Source organism: Microtus pennsylvanicus, chromosome 8, assembly GCF_037038515.1.
Source record: "Microtus pennsylvanicus isolate mMicPen1 chromosome 8, mMicPen1.hap1, whole genome shotgun sequence".
NCBI lineage: Eukaryota > Metazoa > Chordata > Mammalia > Rodentia > Cricetidae > Microtus > Microtus pennsylvanicus.
In genome coordinates this window covers 54,692,860-54,712,070 of record NC_134586.1, presented here as the reverse complement: position 1 = coordinate 54,712,070, position 19,211 = coordinate 54,692,860, and the positions used below count along the sequence as shown (strand labels likewise).

The 19,211-nt window shown below is 50.9% G+C and overlaps 1 protein-coding gene across 5 annotated transcripts in view; it reads right to left on the bottom strand.

Moving 5' to 3' along the window:
• The window catches only part of Grip2 (glutamate receptor interacting protein 2), a 79,804-nt gene extending 60,857 nt beyond the window's left edge, over positions 1–18,947 (bottom strand). For 4 of the 5 annotated variants that reach the window (XM_075983466.1, XM_075983464.1, XM_075983468.1 and 1 more), the window contains exon 1: positions 18,730–18,922. In XM_075983466.1, the coding sequence (XP_075839581.1) occupies positions 18,730–18,784 (55 nt within the window). In that variant the 5' untranslated portion in view covers positions 18,785–18,922. Of the gene's footprint in view, positions 1–18,729 lie in introns of all 5 variants that reach the window. The other variant, XM_075983470.1, reaches the window with a different exon arrangement.
• Between the last annotated feature and the right edge of the window lie 264 nt (positions 18,948–19,211).

Below are 19,211 nucleotides of genomic sequence, written 5' to 3'. Positions count from 1 at the left end.
AGGAAAACACAAGTGATTCCATACTGACCAATGGGAGATGGCCCTGGGACACTCCGCTAAAGCCATCCAGACATTTCCCCTACACCAGAAAGACAGGAGTCTGATAGGCTGCTTGAGACTGAACCAGCAGTGCAGGGAAGGAGTGCATGCTCTGTGAGTCTCTGGATACAGCCCTTCCTGAAGCTGCTGTAAACACGGGAGCTCTCTCTCTCTCTCTCTCTCTCTCTCTCTCTCTCTCTCTCTCACACACACACACACACACACACACGTGTGTGTGTGTGTGCACATACCAGTTGGGACTGGATTTCTGCTACACTATCTAGCTGTCATTGCCTCCCCAGGAGGCATGAGGAGGAATAATGAGGCTCACTGACATGATAATCTGCCTTGTGCTTTAGTCACCTGTATATGCAAGCTTGCAGACAGAGCCAAGTAACAAGAAAACAGGAGAGGCCAAGGAGAGAGAACTAGGAGAAGGACCTAGCAACAGGGCTGCTGGGAGGTAGGCTATGCCATGAGAGCTAAGCCAGGCAAGCATGACCGTGTCATTCTTGTCTGAGGGCTCTCCCACCTACCAGAGCTTTCCAGCCTCTTGACGTCATTCATGTCAGCCCTCTGGCAGGACTTCCACTATGGCTTTCAGTGGTGATATTTTGTTTGTGCCATAACAAATAAAGCTTGCCTGAAGATCAGAGTGCAGAACTAGCCACTGGTTAGCCACTGGCCCCGCTTCTTGTTAGTTTATAGAAGCTCTTTATATATTCTGGTTGCAAACCCTTTGCAAGTCTAAATGGTATACAACTGCAAAGGAGGTGGGACCACAGGCTACCCATGGATCTCACCTAGAGGTGAGTATAAAATCCTTTTATAATTGCACGAGTATAAAATCCTTCCAGCTTGAGCGTTGTGGAAACCCCTGACTCTCAAACAGGGTGCATGAAGGATTCAAGCTTAGGCCAGGGGGAGCAAGAAAGCATGCGGGCAGTGGGGAAGAGGAAAGGGGGACCAGCAAGTATTGGCCCCACACCAGGAGCCCTGCTAGAATGGCCTCCGGCCTCCCCTCACTGTGCTCACACTCCTCAAAGCCCTGTGGTTTCCTTTCTTCAGGGCTGATGGTTCCTCCCCACTCAGGAGACCTGCCCCAGTGACTGGGCAGTGATCTGCTCCCTCCCAGTCCCTTGGCTCTGCCTCACTTATTGCTGGTGTTGGTTTACATTCGCATACACAGCTTAAAGGGCTCTGTTGTGCACACGTAGCACGGTACATTGCCCACTCTCACCCCATGACTCTCTCTGCCCCCTCCCCCTCCCACTGGTCTCTTCTCTCCCCCTAGAGTTCCTCTCCTGTTTCCACATCATACAGATCTAGAATCTGCAATGCCAGCATTTCCTAAAAATGATGAAATTTCATTCTTCTTTTAAAGATATCATCATCATCATTGAGACTATGTAGTCCTGGCTGGTCTGGAACTCTCTATTGTATAAGTTAACTTGATTCGGGAAATAACCAGGCCAGTTTAAAGATAAACAATTATATTTTTACTTATTATAAGGGGAAATTCACGCCACAAGAATGGAAAGTCCAAGTTCCGCTGTGTTCCGTGTGGGAATCACCCAGAGAGAGCGAGCACCTGGTTCGTCCCAGTTTTTCTTCCTGGGCTCCAGGTAGCCACACCTTAACTAGGTTCCACTTCTTAAAGATGATTGGTTAACAAAGCTTATCCCATCACTCTACGTAGACCAGGCCGGCATCAAACTCAGAGATCAACCTGACTATGCCTCCCTCCCAAATGCTAGGATTAAAGGCATGTACCACCATGCCTGGCCAAAAGTGTGTGTGTGTGTGGTGCTGGTGGTTGGAATGAGAATGGCCCTCATAAGTTCATATATTTAAATACTTGATCCCCAGGTGGTGGAACTGTTTGGCAAGGATTAGGAAATTAGGCCTTGTTGGAGATGGTGTGTCACTGGGAGTGGGCACTGAAGTTTCAAAAGCTCATTCCATTCCCAGTTAGCACAAGTGCTCTCTCTCTCTCTCTCTCTCTCTCGCTCTCTCTCTCTCTCTCTCTCTCTCTCTCTCTCTCTCCTCCCTCCCTCCCTCCCTCCTTCCCTCCTTCCCCCTCCCTCCCTCCCTCCCTCCCTCCCTCCCTCCCTCCTTCCCTCCCTCCCTCCCTCCCTCCCTCTCTCTCTCTCTCTCTCTGAAGCAAATATAAGCTCTCATCTCCCGTTTGCCCCATGCTTGCCTGCCTGCCGCCATGTTCCCTGCCACAGTGGTCATGGACTCCAAGCCTATGGAACCTTGAGCCCCCAGTCAAATGTTTTCTTTTATAAGTTTCCTTGGTCATTGGTGATTTGTCACAGCAAAAGAAAAGTAGCGAAGACCCCGTGGAAGCCAGAAGAGGGTGATGGATCTGCTAGAGCTGGAGTTAGGGTAGTTGTGAGCTACCCGACAGGATGCTGGGAACAGAACTCCAGTCCCTCCACGGGGAAAGGACACACGGTTAACTGCCGAACCATCTCTCCGGCCTGCATTTTCATTCTTTACGTTTGAACAAGACTCGGCTGTATATGCCGACCAGCCTGTCTTTAGCCTCTCCTCTGGTCATGCACACCTAGGCAGGCCGTGGATCTTGGTTGTTACGCAAATGCTTCCATTATGGTCATCTCATGACCTCTCGTGAGTGTGCACATCTTTTTGTTAATCCAATGGGCAGAGTCCTAGTGTGTCCCATTCAGCAGTGAACCATCAGGGCCTATGGCAGTGTGGTTGCCGCTCAGAGAGACAGCCATAAGTATCACCAAACCCCTCTAGGCCAACAACACCCATTTCACAGATGAAGACAGCAGTTACTCCAAGAAATCTCGTGACTTTTCTGAGGCAGAGGGAGATTCAGGCCTCTGACTCATCCTGTGCCTGCTCCCCCACCCTTCCTAGACTGCTTTGGACTCTAGAGTAGCAGTTCTGGTTTTAGAGCTGGCTCTCAGCTCCAGGAAGAGCAGGGGAGAGCTATCTGGAGGAGGGAGCAGGCAGGGGGAGGCGGGCAAACAGATCAATGCTTTCAGTCCTGGGCCCCTCATGGTCTGACCCTCTGGAATGGCTCCTACAGTCTTGCAGTCCAGTCCAACTCAGCACAGGATGGCAGAGCTTCAATGGTAGTTGAGCCCTGAGGCTCATGTATTAATATCTCGGTTGCTGTTGATGAGGCTTTGGATGGTGAATTGTGAAGGCTCTGGCTCAATAGTGAATTCATCCATCAGTGGACCCCTGACACCATAGTGTTATGGAAACAAGGAGGGGAGGGCCTGGGTGGAGGGTGTGGGTCCCTGGAGGCACTCCCTTGAGGATTATGCCTGGCCACCATCCCTCCCATCTCTCCCCTCCCTGGCTGTCAGGAGGTGAGCAGTTTTGCCTCACCAGGTCCTTCAGCCAGGACGTTGCCTCCTCTCAAGCACAAAATCAATGGGGCCAGCTGATCGGACTGAAGCCTCTGGACCTGTGTGAGCCAAACGAATTTGATCACAACAGCAAAAACCAGACTAACACAGACACTCACCACTTCCAGGACAGTCTGGTCAGGTCCTGTCCTCCTCCAGGGGAAGCAGGAGGCCCTGGTCTTCACTTAGCTGAGCTGGGGATGGAAGGACCTGTGCCACGCCTGAGGAGTCTGAGCCAGGAAAGTGAGTCTAAAACAGAGTCCCCAGCTCCCACCTGGGCCACTCTCCAAAGGCAGAGGCAGCCTCTGTGCTGTGCGGCCGGCTGCCTCCGCGCCTGGGTGCGGGTTGGAGTGGGACAAGGGGATATTTTATTTATGTGTTGTGCATATTTATTAGGAAGAGGTAAATAAATTAGCTGCTTGCCATCTGCACCACAGCCCACGCTGAGTTCCTTCCCTCCTCTGCCCCGGCAGCTACGCAGGCTGCAACAGCAGAGCTGGCAACTGTGGCAAGAGGGGGCGGCTGTCGAGTGGGACCTCTTCCACGGTGCGCACAGCCCTGGAATGAGAATCTCTGAAGTAGAAGCTACTGGCCAACACCTGATCCAGGTATCCATCCACATAACAGCGCTGAAAAAGCCGAGGACTGTCATCCTTGCTGTAGAGACTCAGAGAAGGCTACTCACTCGCCTAGAGTCACACAGCAGGTAAGTGGAAGAAATGAGGCCAAGAAAAGGAAGGCCCAAAGCACTGGGCAGTATGCCAGAAGAAGGCGGGGCCCCAACACTACCGCTAGCGCTACCCCAACACTACCACTGTGAACCTATACTAGTTCCTTAGTTATCCTGGCCATTTCTCTGTTGAGAGGAAAAATAAAACCTGATAGAGCAGACGCCAAGGCCGTGTGAAGAGCCAGAGTCCCCTCAAATCCCAGGTGACCTTCTAGCCCACTGTGTAGCTCTTCCCACCTCCAAGGGCCATTCAGTCCCAGCATTGCGCCAGGCTTGCCGGATGCTGAACTTCTCGAAGCCTCAGCTTCCCCCTCTGTGAAATGGAAAGGCACCTTGGGAGAAACACGAAACCTTTAAACAAGCAGGCCTCGTGCATGTGAAACGCTTGAAAGCACACATCAACCAAAGACAATGGGCTAGGAGAGGAAGCATATGCTGCAGAGCCCAGAGAGGGACTGCCACTGGTCCAGCGCCACACAGTGTTTGGAACCCTCGGGAGTGCAGACTGCCTGCCTCCCAGTCTGTAAGCACTGAGCCTAGCCTGTCCCAGAGCAGCCAGAGCTGAATCTTTGATGAAGCACCATAAATCTCCCTGGAATCACGCCTGCCCTCAGCCCACAGGCCCTGTCTGGCTCCCTCTGCCTTCCTGCAGGGCCTTTTCATTAAATTAAATGTGGTGAACCACGGCAATTGCTTTTGATTGTTCCCGAGGGGCCACTTTCCACCTCCCTCCAGGGTACCTACAGGCAGGGGCTGAGGCAGGGCTCACTCACACCCTCCAGCCAACAAGACAAAGATCTTGTTCAAGGTAAGAGCACTTTTCAAGATGTCTGACTCAACATTCTGTAGTGGACGCCCGAGAGCCCCGATAGGTGCCTGCCATCTCTACAGCTATGGGAGACAAGACTGACTGTGTTTCACTGGGACAGGTCAACTCAAGTGCAGTTTTGTGGGCATCCTCGGACTGAGGGAAATGGGGAAAGGGACCAAAAACGTACGAACCCACCCTGCCACAAGGCACCTGTTGGAGGAAGCCCTGTGAGTCAGTCACATCAAGAAGGCGGGTTAGACTTAAAGGACCATAAAGTAGCCTGGGGTGGCCATGTGCAGCACACAGACCTCAGCCCTGCCTTCCCTCATAGGCAGTTACGGCAGCTGCTCTCAGGTACCAATGGCATGGGTGGCCCCACTGTCACCTTGGCTCAACCCCAGCCCTCAGTGCGTTCCTCCAGGATCGCACTGCTGTTCCCTTTGAGGAGGTGGACGGTCCATCAGTGAAGGGGCAACAGGTGGGAGGTGACAGCCAAGCCATCAGATCACATGGCAGTGCCTGTTAGAACCCTGCAGAAGTTTGCATCATGGAACTCAGCCCTGCCTTTAGCTCGGGGGCCTCACCCCCCGCTTCCTAGCTCACTCTGCAGCTCACTAGAACACATGGTGGCCTCATTCCTCCATCTGCAAACACCCAGCTATACATACTTGCTCCAGGACTGGGCCACCATTGCTCCTACTGCTGGAAATCATCCTCCCTCCAGTCTTCCCTAAGCTGGTGACAGCACAAATGTCACCCTTTCTGACAGACCACCTCCCCTGTCTTGGAGCAGCTCTTCTCCCTCTGAGAAGACATATTCATTGCCTCCCCCCCCCCCCCGCCCAGCTCACTTTCCTTGCTCTACAAGGGCAGAGGCTCAGTTTATTCCTGCACCCAGGCCAGGCCAGCTGAGCAGTAGGAGGGTGGCCCAAATGCAGGGTGGGAGCCGCAACAAGTGTCCTGGTGACAGATCTGCAACCTTCCCTCCCTGTTTAAGGCAGCGAGGGGTCCGTTCCCACAGAGGAAGGGGAGGCCACATAGGAGGAGAGGGAGAGATGGCCTAGAACATAAGGAACAATGTTCCTGGAGGTTATGTGGCCATTAAAAATGACAAGTACAAGAATTAACATCTGTGGGAAAGTTGCAAGGAGCCACATGCCATGCGGTTCTCACGGCTTTTATAAGCAAGGCTGGAAACAACCTCAGTGCCCAGCTGTAGGGAGGCTAGTAAATAAGCTATGCCCGGTATGGTCACCCAATGGGGCACACTACAACAAGAAGAGTTTTTAATAACCCAGGAACATGCTGACCTTGGGAAGCCTGTAAAAGCACAGCAAACATTAGAGGGCTGTGTGTGGTGTGACAGAGACACACACAGTACCCGCTAGAGTGCCCAGGGAGCAGTGGGTCTTTATTGTCACAAGGGTCTTCAGTAACAGCAGTCACATCCCAAATCTGAAAGACTGATTTTTTTTATTAATATTAGGCCAAGGTCAGAGACTCAGGCACCCACCTGTCCTGTGGGAAACGGGCATGGCAGCCACTCTTGTTTGCTGACGTCTTTTCATTATTTACAAGATTTAACTGCCCAGCAAGCCCCTTGCAAGATGATCTTTCCTTTTTTATTAGAAAGAGAAGAAGAGAAAGAGCCGTGTTGCTGGCCTGCAAGATGGAATCAGGCGGACCTCTTTTTACAAGGCATTAGTTAGTTTCTCCTGACTATGATAAAATTCCTGAGGCTATTGATCTTATAAAAAGATCCATTTTAGCTCACAGTTCTGGGAGTAAAGCCTTAGGAGCCTCATCCTTTTGCTACAAAGTCCCAAAGCCGTAGAGATCATGTGACATATGGGTATAGGTGTGGATGTTCTCTTTATTGGAAAGTCACTAGGATTTAATCATGGACTCGCTACCCAAACGATCTTTTTCTGTTTTTACATTTTGAAGATTATCTTGTGTATGTACATGTCTATGTGCGAGTATGTGCACGTGTGTGCGAATGCCCTCAGAACCGGAAGGTATCGGATCCCCTGGAGCTGTAGTGACATGAATCACGTGGATGTATAAACTGAAGGTTTTGACAGTAGATATGTAAACTGAGGACATGAATGCTCCAAGCCTTGGTTGAGGGGAAGTTTTTATCATAGCTAGGAGGGAGAGAACTGTCAAAGTCTTCTGGAATAGCAGGACAGTAAGACATGAACATGGCCAACAGGCTAGACTTAACCGTGAGAGGGGTAGGCAAGAGAGAAGAGATGAGGATGTGGGCAAAGAAGACCAAGAGAGAGGTGCAGGAGAGGAAGACAAAAGAGGAGAACCAAGAGAGTGTATGACTGAAATGGCAGGGTTATATTGAGATGAGAAGCAGGGGAAGGGAAGCCCATGAGCTAGAGAAGTTCAGGGTAGGAGTGGGGTGAGGAGAACGAAGCAGTGCCAGGGTAGCTGTGATACTGAGAAAACCTGAAGGTCAGCGTGTGCTTTGGTATGCTAAGAGGCACCACAGTTAGCCACTTGTCTTGTTTCTTTTGGACCTGACAATGGATGCTGGGACATCAATGTCCCGAGTCCTCTGCAAGAGCAGGATATGAACTTTACTACTGAGTCATCCCCTGCCAGCCCCATCCTCCACCTTCTAAGATCCCAGGTCCTGCAGGTAGGCAAGGCATGGTCCCCCAACGTTTTTGGCTTTAAATCCTCACCTGTAAAAGACATCTGTGATGCTTCCACCGTCCCATGTGTATGTTATGTTATTAATTAGCCACATACCCCTTCATAGTGTGTCATGGATAACACACAGAATCAGATAAGAAAATAAAATGCCAATGGAAGCTTTTGATATCCCTTTTTTGCCTTCCTCTGTCACAGATGTGCCCCCCTCCCAACCCAAGTAGACTAGCTGAGCCTGTGTATTCCTACTGGCAGGGGACACCAATTTCTTCATCACTGCTATGGTCCCAGAAAATGGCTGGCTCTTGACTCAGAGTTGGCCGGCACGGTGACCTGACTTTAATCCTAACATCTGGAAAACAGAAGCAGGCAGATCTCTGTGTTTGAGGCCAGCCTGGACTCCACAGCAAGTTCCAGGGCAGTCAGTGCTATATAGTGAGACCCTGTCTCAAAACGTCAAAAACGAAAAACCAGTCATTCCACATGAGGTCTGTGGCTCAGCTGGTTTCGCTTAAAAGGAAGAAAACAACTGAAGGCCTCACTCAGAGGACCCCCGGCCACCGCTCCTTCCCCTCAGTACCGCACTTCCCCTCCTAGAACCCAGGAGAGTCAAACTGAGAGGCTTCTGAGGTAGTCTTAAGTGCTGTCTGGTGTGGTCTTCCAGAATCCCTTTGCATCACTAGGGGGAAGTGGCCGCAGCCTGATGAATTACAGCCTGGCCCAGCCTCCCAGTGAAATACTGTTGCCCCTGCCGCCTGCCACCCAAGACTTTACCAACCCCAAGCAGGTACTCTATACTCTGATATCAATCTGGAGTCCAGACCTCTACACAGAAGGCTAGCTGTAAATCTCAAACTGCAGGGTCTCTGGCAGGGAGACATCATGGGAGAATTCATTCCTCACCCTGGGATAAATTACCTCCAAGGACAGGAGGAGGAAGCAGTTCACAAGGATGGCTGTTTGGATGGCTCTCTGTCTGATAGGATTCCCCAGTTCTTGGAGTGAGAGAAAGCCCAGCAGGAAGTCCCAGTGCCTTACACACCAGCCCATTTCACTGCCTGCATCCCCTGCTCCTGGCCTGAGGTCCCTACCTTGCTGAGCAACTAGTCAAAGGGGATCCACGGTCACTTGCTAACCAAGGCCACTGAATGGCAGGAGAGTCCTCTTCCTACCAAATAAGTCACTCTTAGGAGGCAGGATAACCTAACAGACTGTCACTGGGTGTATCAGCCACCATCCAGGGCAGCTCCCTGCCCAGGAAAGTTGGCCAACACAGAACAGACTCAGACTCCATGTTCTTTTTGTGTCGCATTTTGGTTTGGTTATTTTTTTTGTATTAACAGGTTTTTTTTTTTTTAGTTTGTTTTGATTTTCATTTTTTTTGTTGTTTTGTTGGTTTTTTTTTTTGTATTAATAGGTTATTTTAGTTTGTTTTGGGCAAATAGGAAGGATGGCCTGATCTAGGAAGAGATGGTGGATGGGAAAGAATATGATCAAAATACAGCATATAAAAACGATTTTTAAACAAAAATTTAAAAAAATGAAAAGAGGCAGTGTAAAGTTGAATAGCCTTTCGAGAGCTGTGTGGTACTGGGTGCTGGTGGTTCTGTTGCTTAAGCCAGGGAGGGATGCAGTTGGTCACTCATGGCCTCTCAAAGATGTACTCACTCATGGGTTTTCTTTCTTTGTTTGTTTTAAGACAGGATCTCTCTATGGGGCCCTGACTGTCCTGGAACTCACTGTGTAGACCAAGCTGGTTTCAAACTCACAGAGATCCTCCTGCCTCCTCCTACCAAGTGCTGAGATTAAAGGTGTGCACCACCACGCCAATCCCAAAGGTGCACTCTCTTGCTTTAGCCAGTCTCTGGGCACAGCAGATCTTACAGCCGAGTATAGAAGCATGGGCTGGCATGGCAGCATTGGTGGAAAAATGGGGCAAGAAAGTATCCGCAGTGGCTTACTGAGGTAAAGAGATGTCCTGAAAGGCATGCTAGAAATGGTTTACTGTGGTTCCCCAGCATTGGAGAGGTAAGGACATGGTTCTGGACAGAGCGTTATGTCACAGCAACTGGACAAGTAACTAAGACACATAGAAACAGATCTCCTCATCCCATCCCCTGTGCTAGACAGTTCTCTAGAATACTTAGGAAAGTAAGTGAGGGCCAAAGGATGTCAGTATTTTCTAGATTAGCAGGTAACTGTCCAATCCCCTCCAACATGGTTCTACTGACTGTAATGCCAATACCTGCTTCCCCCAGGGTGTTGCCAACACTAGGTACTGTGAATTTGTATGTTGATACTGTGCTGGGGCTATCAAGATGGTTCAGTGGGTAAAGGTCCTTGTCACCTTGCATTGTTATGCAAGCCAGATGACCTATGTTCCTCTCCTGGAACCCATGTAAAGGCAGGAGACAGGAACTGACTCCCCAAAGTCATCTTCTGGCCTACACGTGTGCTTTGGCATGTGTACCTACACAACAATAATAAGTAAAGCTTTTAAATACTATTATGGAGCTAGAGATGGTTCGTTTAGCGGTTAAGAACACCACTGGCTGCTCTTGCAGAGGACCCAAGTTCAGTTCCAAAACTCACATGGTGACTCACAATTAGCTCCAGTTCTGGGGGATCTGATGCCCTCTCCTGGTCTCTGAGGGCACTGTATGCACATGGTACACAGACATACCTGCAGTCAAAACCCTTACACACATAAATAAAACCCTTAAAAAATGAGCCTTTAAGAAAATTGTTGTTATGCTATTGTCTCTGAGTGTCTCCCCCGTGCTACCATAACAACTACCAAAGATGATGTAGTGACCATCTTTCTTCTTTGCCCTGGCCATCTGCATTTCTCCATATTGCTGCTAATAACTCCCCCTACAGATTTCACTACTGCCTAGATTTTTATCTCTTTCCACCAGAGGATTCTTTCTGCACTCAGGATATTATCCTCTCCTCTGCCAGTGTCCTGTTCCAAAAACACTTCTTCCTGGCCTAGGGGGCAGCCTGAACCTTGTGAGTGGCTTCTTGTGTCATAAAACGCCTTTTAACCTTTGTTGGTTCCTTTTTCCCCCAGTTTGTTTCCCTTGTGGAATTGGCCTTTGGGGGTCTCTACTTCTGATGTGAGATGTCCTTCTGTACACTGCAAATATGTATTGCTTTTATTGGCTGATGAATAAATCTGCCTTGGCCTATGTCAAGGCAGAATATAGCTAGGTGGGAAGCCAAACTGAATAAAGAGAAAGGAAGCAAAATCAAGAAAGATGCCAAGAAACACCAAGGAAGCAAGATATAAGGTAACAAGCCATGAGCTTCTGGTTAAAAATATAAAATAATAGAAATGGGTTAATTTAAATGTAAGAGCTAACCAGACATAAGCCTGAGCCATTGGCCAAACTTTTATCATTAATATAAGCCTCAGAGTGGTTATTCGGGAACTGGCAAGTGAGGGAGAAACCCTTGGTTACGTATTTCCTCAGCTGATAATAAGTTGACAACTCAGTCTGGCAAGGCTGTGGCAAGGCGTAGAGAATGTGAATAAGGCCCCTCAAGTGCTGCTGTTAATTCGGCTCTTCAGTGTTTCCCCCTAAGTCTGCTTGCCACCCAGAACCCCAGCAAACGACAGAAGCTTTCTGGCGATGCCACTCTTCCACCTGTACACATGTCAAATGTCTGAGAAAGACGGAAGTCCAAATTCCTCTAGTGTGCTGTTGGCTGAGCTGGTGAGAGGAGGCTGACAGGGCTGGGTAGGGAGTGTGGTAAAATTCCTCCCTATGGACAGCAGGAGTGTAAGCTCAAAGACATGCGCCATGTCTTTCAAGCGGTGTGAAATCTCTCCTCCCTTTTAAAGTTAATAACTGATCTATCAAGCCACAGAGAGTCAAACAAGTCTCACATTACAGCCAGCATCACCAGTTTTGCGCTTCTGGCCTGGTGAATCACCCTCTGTTTACAGGGTCCAGCCAGAGGTATGATTCCCTGTCCTGGGATAAAGCTCTACAAACCACAGTCCTGGGGAGGGGAACCTATCTCCAAGCTAGGCAAGGTCCTCTAGGACAGGATGCTCACTTCCAAAGGACACCTTGGTGAAGGCGGTGTGGTGCAAAGCAAACCCTGGGCCCTGAAGCCTGGGTTCAGGCCCACATCCTCATTTTATGCACCCATGCAAGTCACTCAACCTTTCTGTCTCAGTTTCCTCATCTGAAAAATAGGACTAAAAATAGTGCCTACCTCAGCCAGGTATGATGTTGCATGCTTGTAATCTCAGCACTTGGAAGGCAGAGGCAGGAGAATTAGGAGTTCAAGGCCAGCTACACAATGGGACCCTGTCTCAGGAAACCAAAGCCTGAGGATGTTGCCAAGTGGTGGTTCACTTGGCTGCTGCATGCAAAACCCTGGCTTCCATCCCAGCACTGCCAAGAAAACCAAAACAAGTTCTTGCTTCGTAGGGTTGCTATGAAAACTAATAGTTAATCTGCAAAGCACACAGAGCGTGGCATGCAGCACACGCGGGAGCCACCACTGCTTAGCCTCCCCTCACCTGATCCCTGATCCGGGGTCACCAGACATCACCTTCTCCTCCCACCACCAGATTGGTCTGTGATTTCCAAACGATTTCCTCTTCTGCTTTATTTCTCTGCATCCACATGCCACCTCCTTGTGGAAGGTTATATGCTCAGTTTTCCTGGGGAGGAAACTGAGGCCTGATGGGCAAGCCAAGTAACGGTAGGAGCTATGTGGCCCATGGAATTTTTTTGTTTTTATTTCTTTCGGGATATTTTTATTCTTTTTTTTTTTCATAAAAGACAAGGGGTTTCTGTCTGGGATTATTTTAATTAGTTTTTTTTAAAGTATCAGGGGCTGGAGAGATGGCTCAGCGGATAAGAGCATTGGCTGCTCTTGCAGAGGACTTGGGTTTGATTCACAGAACCTGTATCAGGCAGCTTACAACTACCTGTAACTCCAGCTCCAGGGGGTCCCAGGCCTCTGACCTCCATGGGCACCAGCACTCATGTGTATACAGATGTACATACACAGAGAAAGGTTTTTTTTAATTGATTATAAATTTTAAAGATGGTAGGACATGACTTTATCCCATTGCAATAGAAAAGAATGCATTGATTGGTCTCTGGCCCCCAATCTTGTGGCCCTGGGGAACGGGAAGATATTTGGTCCTCTACTCTGCTCTCCTGAGTTAGGCTCTGACTTCTCCCCCTCTCCCACCTTCACCTTCCTAGGTCCTTACCGCTCCTCTGCCTAGAGACTGTTCATACTCCCACTTTACAGAGAAGACAGGGCGCTCAGAGGCAAAGTCATCAAATGTAGTCACACAGCTTAGGGACAACTGCTGGGACTGAAATCAGCCCCACGGGGTAGTCTGGAACAGAGGTTTGAGTAGGAGTAGATCTGGGGAGGGAGCTGCACAAGGCTGGGAAGAGAACACTCAGATAAACAGGGATGCCCAGACAGGTGGTCTCCCTCATCTGGCTTCACTGTCTGTCTGCCTTCCCTGGGGGACATCACGTCACAGGAAGAGTGTGAGAAAGGGTTGCCCAGGCCGCGGCTCACAACAGGTGCTCCCTGGAGACGGTCCCTCTGTCTTCCGTCTTGTGGGTTGTTACGGAGCAGCTGAGTATCTCACAGGATAGAGGACAGATGTGATGGTGGCTGGCATGATACATGCCAGATGTATCATGATACATACATGATAGAGCGGAAGGTGAGTAACAGAAGTCGGCCCCTCTGGGGGCTGCAGGGAGAGAGTTGCAGAGGTGAAGGGCTGCTGTCTTAGATGGGTGGTCGGGGAAGGGACAGTTGCACAGATCAAGGAAGGTATGGGAGAAGAGTGGAAGGTCAGTCTGATGAAGGTGACAGAGAGTGCAGAAGCCCTAGACTCCCTTCACTCCTCTATATGGACTCCTGTCTTGTCTCTGAGAATGTCCAGGTCCCAGGGATGGTGTCTAAACAGTGGGAGCCACCCAGATGTGCCGTTCAAATAGAGCCCATCAGACAGCCTGAGGGATGGCATGCAAAGTGAAGAACTGGGGCGAAGGTGAGGACTGGAAGGTGTCACTATGCTATATAATCTTAGCTGCCCTGGAGTTGCATACGTAGATCAGGCTGGCCTTGAAACCACAGAGGTTTGCTTCCTTTTGCCTCCCAAGCACTGGGAATAAAGGCATGCACCACCATGCTGGCTCTACAGGAAGAAATTTTTTGTTATTGTTCTCATTAAACATAAGAAAGAGGCTGAGACGTCTCATTCTGGGCACATGAAAACTTGAGCTTAGGACAGAGGAGCCGGGAACATAAGAAGACTTTGGTGCCTTCCTTCATGGCCTCATCACTTGCCGGGTCTGAAGCACACCCTGGGAGAAAAGATGGACAGGGCTATCCTTCTGTGGCCTTACAGCTGACTTCCCTTTTGTTTTCTTTTGTCTGTTTGAGTTGTTTAAATGATTGCCCACTCCCACCCCTGACTGCTAGGGGAAGATGGCCCACAGCTTTGTCCCCCTAACACCTTTCTAAGCAGAATATGGCTCTTATGCCCCTTTGCTCACAATGTACAAGAAAAAAAAATGTTCTAAAGACGGGGGAGCGTGGAAGAAAAGCCCAATCACAGCTTCACACCACCCAGCGAGCCAGGTGGAGGCGGGGCAGCCACTCACTGACATCACCCGCCTCGTCATGGGAAATAACTTCCGCCGTTCAAAGCCTTATTTGCATTTTTGGAGGCCCAAGGAGGCATTTAAAATCAGCTTGTGTGTTGACATTGCAGTTATTAAAACCAAACAAAAGATCCCTTCCAGAGTCTGGCTAGTTCTTCTTAAATTTATCGGGTCCCTGCTACCTGATTTAAAGCCCTGAGCAGATGTTTCACAGCGGGACGTCCATCAGCTCCAGATGCCGCTTTGTTCAAGCTGAGTGCATGGCACGCACTGGCAGACACACTCATGCGGAGGGCCTGGGGCAGTGAGCATCCGCGGCTCTCTCCGGCATTTGGCATGCCCACAAGGACCATTTGTAACCCCTGCCTGCGGGTCTGACAGAGAGATGAGCAGCAGGAGTGAGTAGCCAATCACATTCCGTCCTATCATCTTTCCCGTTGTCTCCTAGGTAACCGACACAGGGACACATCAGCTAGCTGGGTACCACAGGACACAGGCGTGTGCGTGTACACGCACTTGCATGCCATCCTAACAGCCTGTAACGCCAGACACTTGGCACGCGCCTGTCAGCACCCTGGACAGCTCCCGGAGCCGCCCCGGGCCTATTGTAGCAGCCTCTACTCTCACTGCGTTCCCACATCTGCCCGGTACTGTGTGGAATCTGTTTGGGATGTCTCTCCAAGCTGCTATTCACACTACTGAGGATTCTACTTATCGGTGTAGTCAGTCCAAACCCTGGGTTAAGTCCTCCCAAGGCTCTCACCAAAAAGTCCCTGCCATACCGGCTAGACACTTGGAATCTCAAGATCTCTCCCTCTTGCCTCCTTTCCTGTCTTCAAGTCACACTGTCCAACATGCACGACCCCCGAACACCCATGCTTCTCTGCGCCTGCTGTTCCTGGCCCAACTCACTGCTGCTCTGCTCTGGGCCTGGCTGGACTTTCTTATTCTTTAGGCAACCGAAGTCACCTTCCTTGATCACATGTGCCCTGCCTGAAGAAATCCCTTCCCTGGGACTTTGCAGTACATCTCCCTGACAAGTCAGCTCATTTCAAGGAAGATTCTGAAGCCGTCCCTTCCACTCTGACTTGAGCACTTCTTTATCTGTCCCTGTCTTTGTTCATAGTGGGACCTGTCACACACAGAACAGGGCTCTGGACAGACTGGCTGCTTCTTGCCCCATCTCTTTGGAGAAGGTGAAGTGTGATGACTTCTGATAACTCCCTGGCTAACATTTCAAAACTCTGTCAGAGAGCAGGAAGCACCAGCAAAGGGGCAACCCAAATTAGGGCAACATGGGGAAGATGCTGGTGGCACACAGCTGAGCATCTCAATGGGCTGCACAGGGCTTCTTCTCGTCTCTCAGTACCATCCTCCAAGCACTGGCCACCTTGCATGTCTGTTGTCTAGAAAACTGGAGCAACTTTCAGCTAAAGACTAACTTTTATTTTTCTAAACACACAGTCACTGCCCCGTGTGTGTGTGTGTGTGTGTGCGTGTGCGTGTGTGTGTGCTTGGGGGGAGTCTTTCATGAAGCATTTGCTGCAATGAATGGAAAAGAACTTGTCACTGTCTGTAGGAGCATGAGGGTCAGGGTGAAGGTTCACTGGAACAGAGAGAGAGAGAGAGAATGAGAGAGAGAGAGAGAGAGAGAGAGAGAGAGAGAGAGAGAGAGAGAGAGAGAGAGAGAGAAGCATCTTGAAGCAATAATCACAGAATGCTCCCTGCAACTGCATGGCCATGTATTTCCCTCTTCCAAGAACCTGGTTGCTACTCCAGGTTCAAAAATTGGTGCTGCATAGTCCTGTCACTTTAAGTCAATCTCTTAGTGCAAGGCAGTGGATCAAGTAGCCATACCATAGATACGGCCCTGTGGATCCCCCCCCCCCCAAATAGTAGCAATGGAAAGCCTTGCACAAAATTCACACTGGGTCCCAAGCTCTCTACCAATTGCGTGTGTTTCCCCAAATCTAAGGTCAGGTTAGCTGCATCCATCAGGAAGGAAGACCTATTCTGTGCTGGTCCCTACACTAGGACAGGACAGCAGGGACTCTTCATAATACCTGAAGGATGGGGTGAGAAAACTTAAGTTCCAAAACAGGATGGAGAGCTTACTGAGCATGCAGCAGTTCAATGATTAGCATTGCAAAAAAGAAAGGGGGTGATTAGCATGTCCAAGGTCACACAGTTGGCACTTAGAGAAGCTGTCATGGTTAGCTTCATCTGTCAATTTGTCACAAGCCTAAAGTCACCTGGAAAAGGGAATCCCCATGAAGGAATTGCCTCTATGGGCATGTCTGTGAGGAAGTTCTTGACTCCTAATGTTGGAGGGCCCAGACACTGTGAGCAGTAGCCTCCCTAGGCAGGTGGGCCTGGACTATATCGGCCAAGTAAACATGAGCCAGGGAACAAGCCGAGGAGTAGTCCATGGTCTCTTTCAGTTCCTGCCTCTAGATTCCTGCCTTGAGCTCCTGCCCAGGCTTCCCACTATAATGGACTCTACCCTATAAGCAAAATAAACTCTCCCCTCCTCTAATTGCCTTTGGTTATTGTGTTTATCACAGCAATAGCTCAGCAAACTAGGAGAGCGGTATCAGACAGACTTGAGTCTGGTCCCCAAGCCTGCTCCTCTTCCCCAAGGCTTTACATTACCCAGCATGGTACCCAGAAGAGTCAGTCTCGTTCAGAACATCCCTTTGTCTGGATTAAGCTCCTCTCTGATAGATGCCAGGGGCCCTGTCTCTGTATTTCTTCTGTTCTCAGCTTAGCTGACCGCCCACCACTCGGCCTTTTGTCCAGTGGGACCCACATCTCAGAGCCTCTCATCAGTAGCAGGCCCACAGGGACCAGTTTTCCTGCAGTCCAGAGAAAGCCAGAGATTTTTGTCTCTTTAAAATAGTAATTTCCTGCCTGGAGATGGCTGCACCAGCCACCCTCTGTTGGAGTGCTGAGGTCAAGGATCAATCCCAGTGAAGATTTTCCAGGAAATACTCAAAGGCTGAGTTCTGCCTGTCACCAAGGGAGTGGCCTTCGTCCATCAGATGGAACCCATGGCAGGCAAAGCTGTCGCAGGTGTCTGTGACCCCCATCCCTCCCTGGTGTCACAGGCCTCATCTGTACCCCATATCCTACTATCCACCTGTACATACATGCAACATCCCTGTACTGTACCTGTGCACACCTGCCATGTGAGTCATGCCACAGAGAGACCAGGACATTACAGCTGTCCACTTCAAAGCTGGCTCTGGGGAACATGTCTGGTCAGGACTGAGGCCTCAGAATGAGGACATCCTAGTCAAAGTGTCTCTTGTTTCCAGAAAGCCCCTATCTGTCTAAAGGTGGGTGATGTGCACCCGACTAAGCTAGAATTCCTTCTTGGTTTGCTGACTCCCTGAGGGAGTTTCATACTCCCAGCTGACTTCCCTATGTGCCCCCTCCTCTGTCTTAGGAAGAAACTGCCCCTCTGCGTCCCGAAGGTGCCCAGGTCTGCAGTTCAGCTTCGGAGTGCTAGGCCCATAAGTATCAAAGGTACCAACTCAGGCTTGATGGGGGGGGGGGTCCTAAGCAGAACAGATAAGCAGTCCAGTTCCCCAGGCCCACTCCTCCTTCCACAAACATCAGAAATTGATCCTTTCCCATGAGACTGTACAAGACTCAACTTGGGGGCCGAAAGCCACTTAAAGCTTTTGGGTCTCATAGATTTAAGTTCATATTCCAACTATCCTCACTTCCAGGCTGTGTGACCTTGGGAACGGGCTTCACCTCTCTGAGGCCATTCTCACCTGTAAAGTGGAAAGGATCACAGCGCCCCCGAGAGGTGGTTGTGAAGGTTAAAGGTAGGGGCAGGTGTGAAGCGGTGCCCCTGTCACCCAGTGCCGCCCTCAAATGTGAGCCATAGGGGGTTGGGGGGTGGTAGCTGCCTTCTGCCTTTCTTGGTCCGGGACTCGCGGTCCTAGCAATTCCTAATTAGCATCAAACCCAAACTTTGCTTGGCGGTGACAACCCGGAGCGTGTCCTCCCACTGCCGCCTCACCCTCAGCCTCTACCCTGCGGGCCGTGCAGACAACAGGTAAGGGGAGGGGCAGTCTGGAGGTGACGCGACGCAGTGCTGCGGCAGGGGAATCCCGGCAGGGACCCTCATCCGTGCCAGTCTCTTTGTAACTTGGGCGGTTGCGAGCTCCGGGTGCGCGCAGCGCCGCAGGCCGGGAGTGCGCAGGAAAGTTGGGTGCCGAGCTCTGAGGGATCGGGGTCCCTGCGCTCCGGCCCCGTGGGCGGCGCGGAGGAGGAGGCACGTGGCGGTTAATGGCCCGGCTCCGCTGCGGCTGTGCGCACAGCGGTCTTGTCGCGCTCTGTGCAAAACGCGCGTCCCGCGGTGACCCTCCGGCCCCAGGGACGTCCTGCCCCTCCGCACCCGCGTCCTACCTTCGTCCGGCAGCCGCTGCAGGCAGAGCGCGAGGTTCCTGCGCCAGCCCCGCATCCCCGCAGCCACCGGGCGGCTCCACCCGGCCTTGCCCCTCCGGGCCGGGCGCAGCGCAGCGCTCCGGAGGCCGCGGGCCCAGCGCGCGGGGCATGGGCGGCCGGCTTCGTAGATGCCGCCGGCTTCGCTCCGGTTTCCGTGCCCGCCCGCGGCTGAGCAGCGGCTCCCCGAGAGCGCGCGCTTTCCCGGCGGGGGCGGGGTGGAGCGACGCGGCGCGGCGCGGGAGTCGGGCGGGAGGGGCACCCGGAGGAGGAGGGCCTCGCACCCGCAACCTGCCAGCACCAGCCTCCCGCCCCAGCACTCGGCACTCAAGAATTCATGAATGAACGAATGTGTGGGGGGATGTATGCATATGTGCATGAATGAATGAATGGATCAGTAAGTAAAGGAATGAAGAGATGAACGCAAGGATGAATGAATGATTGCA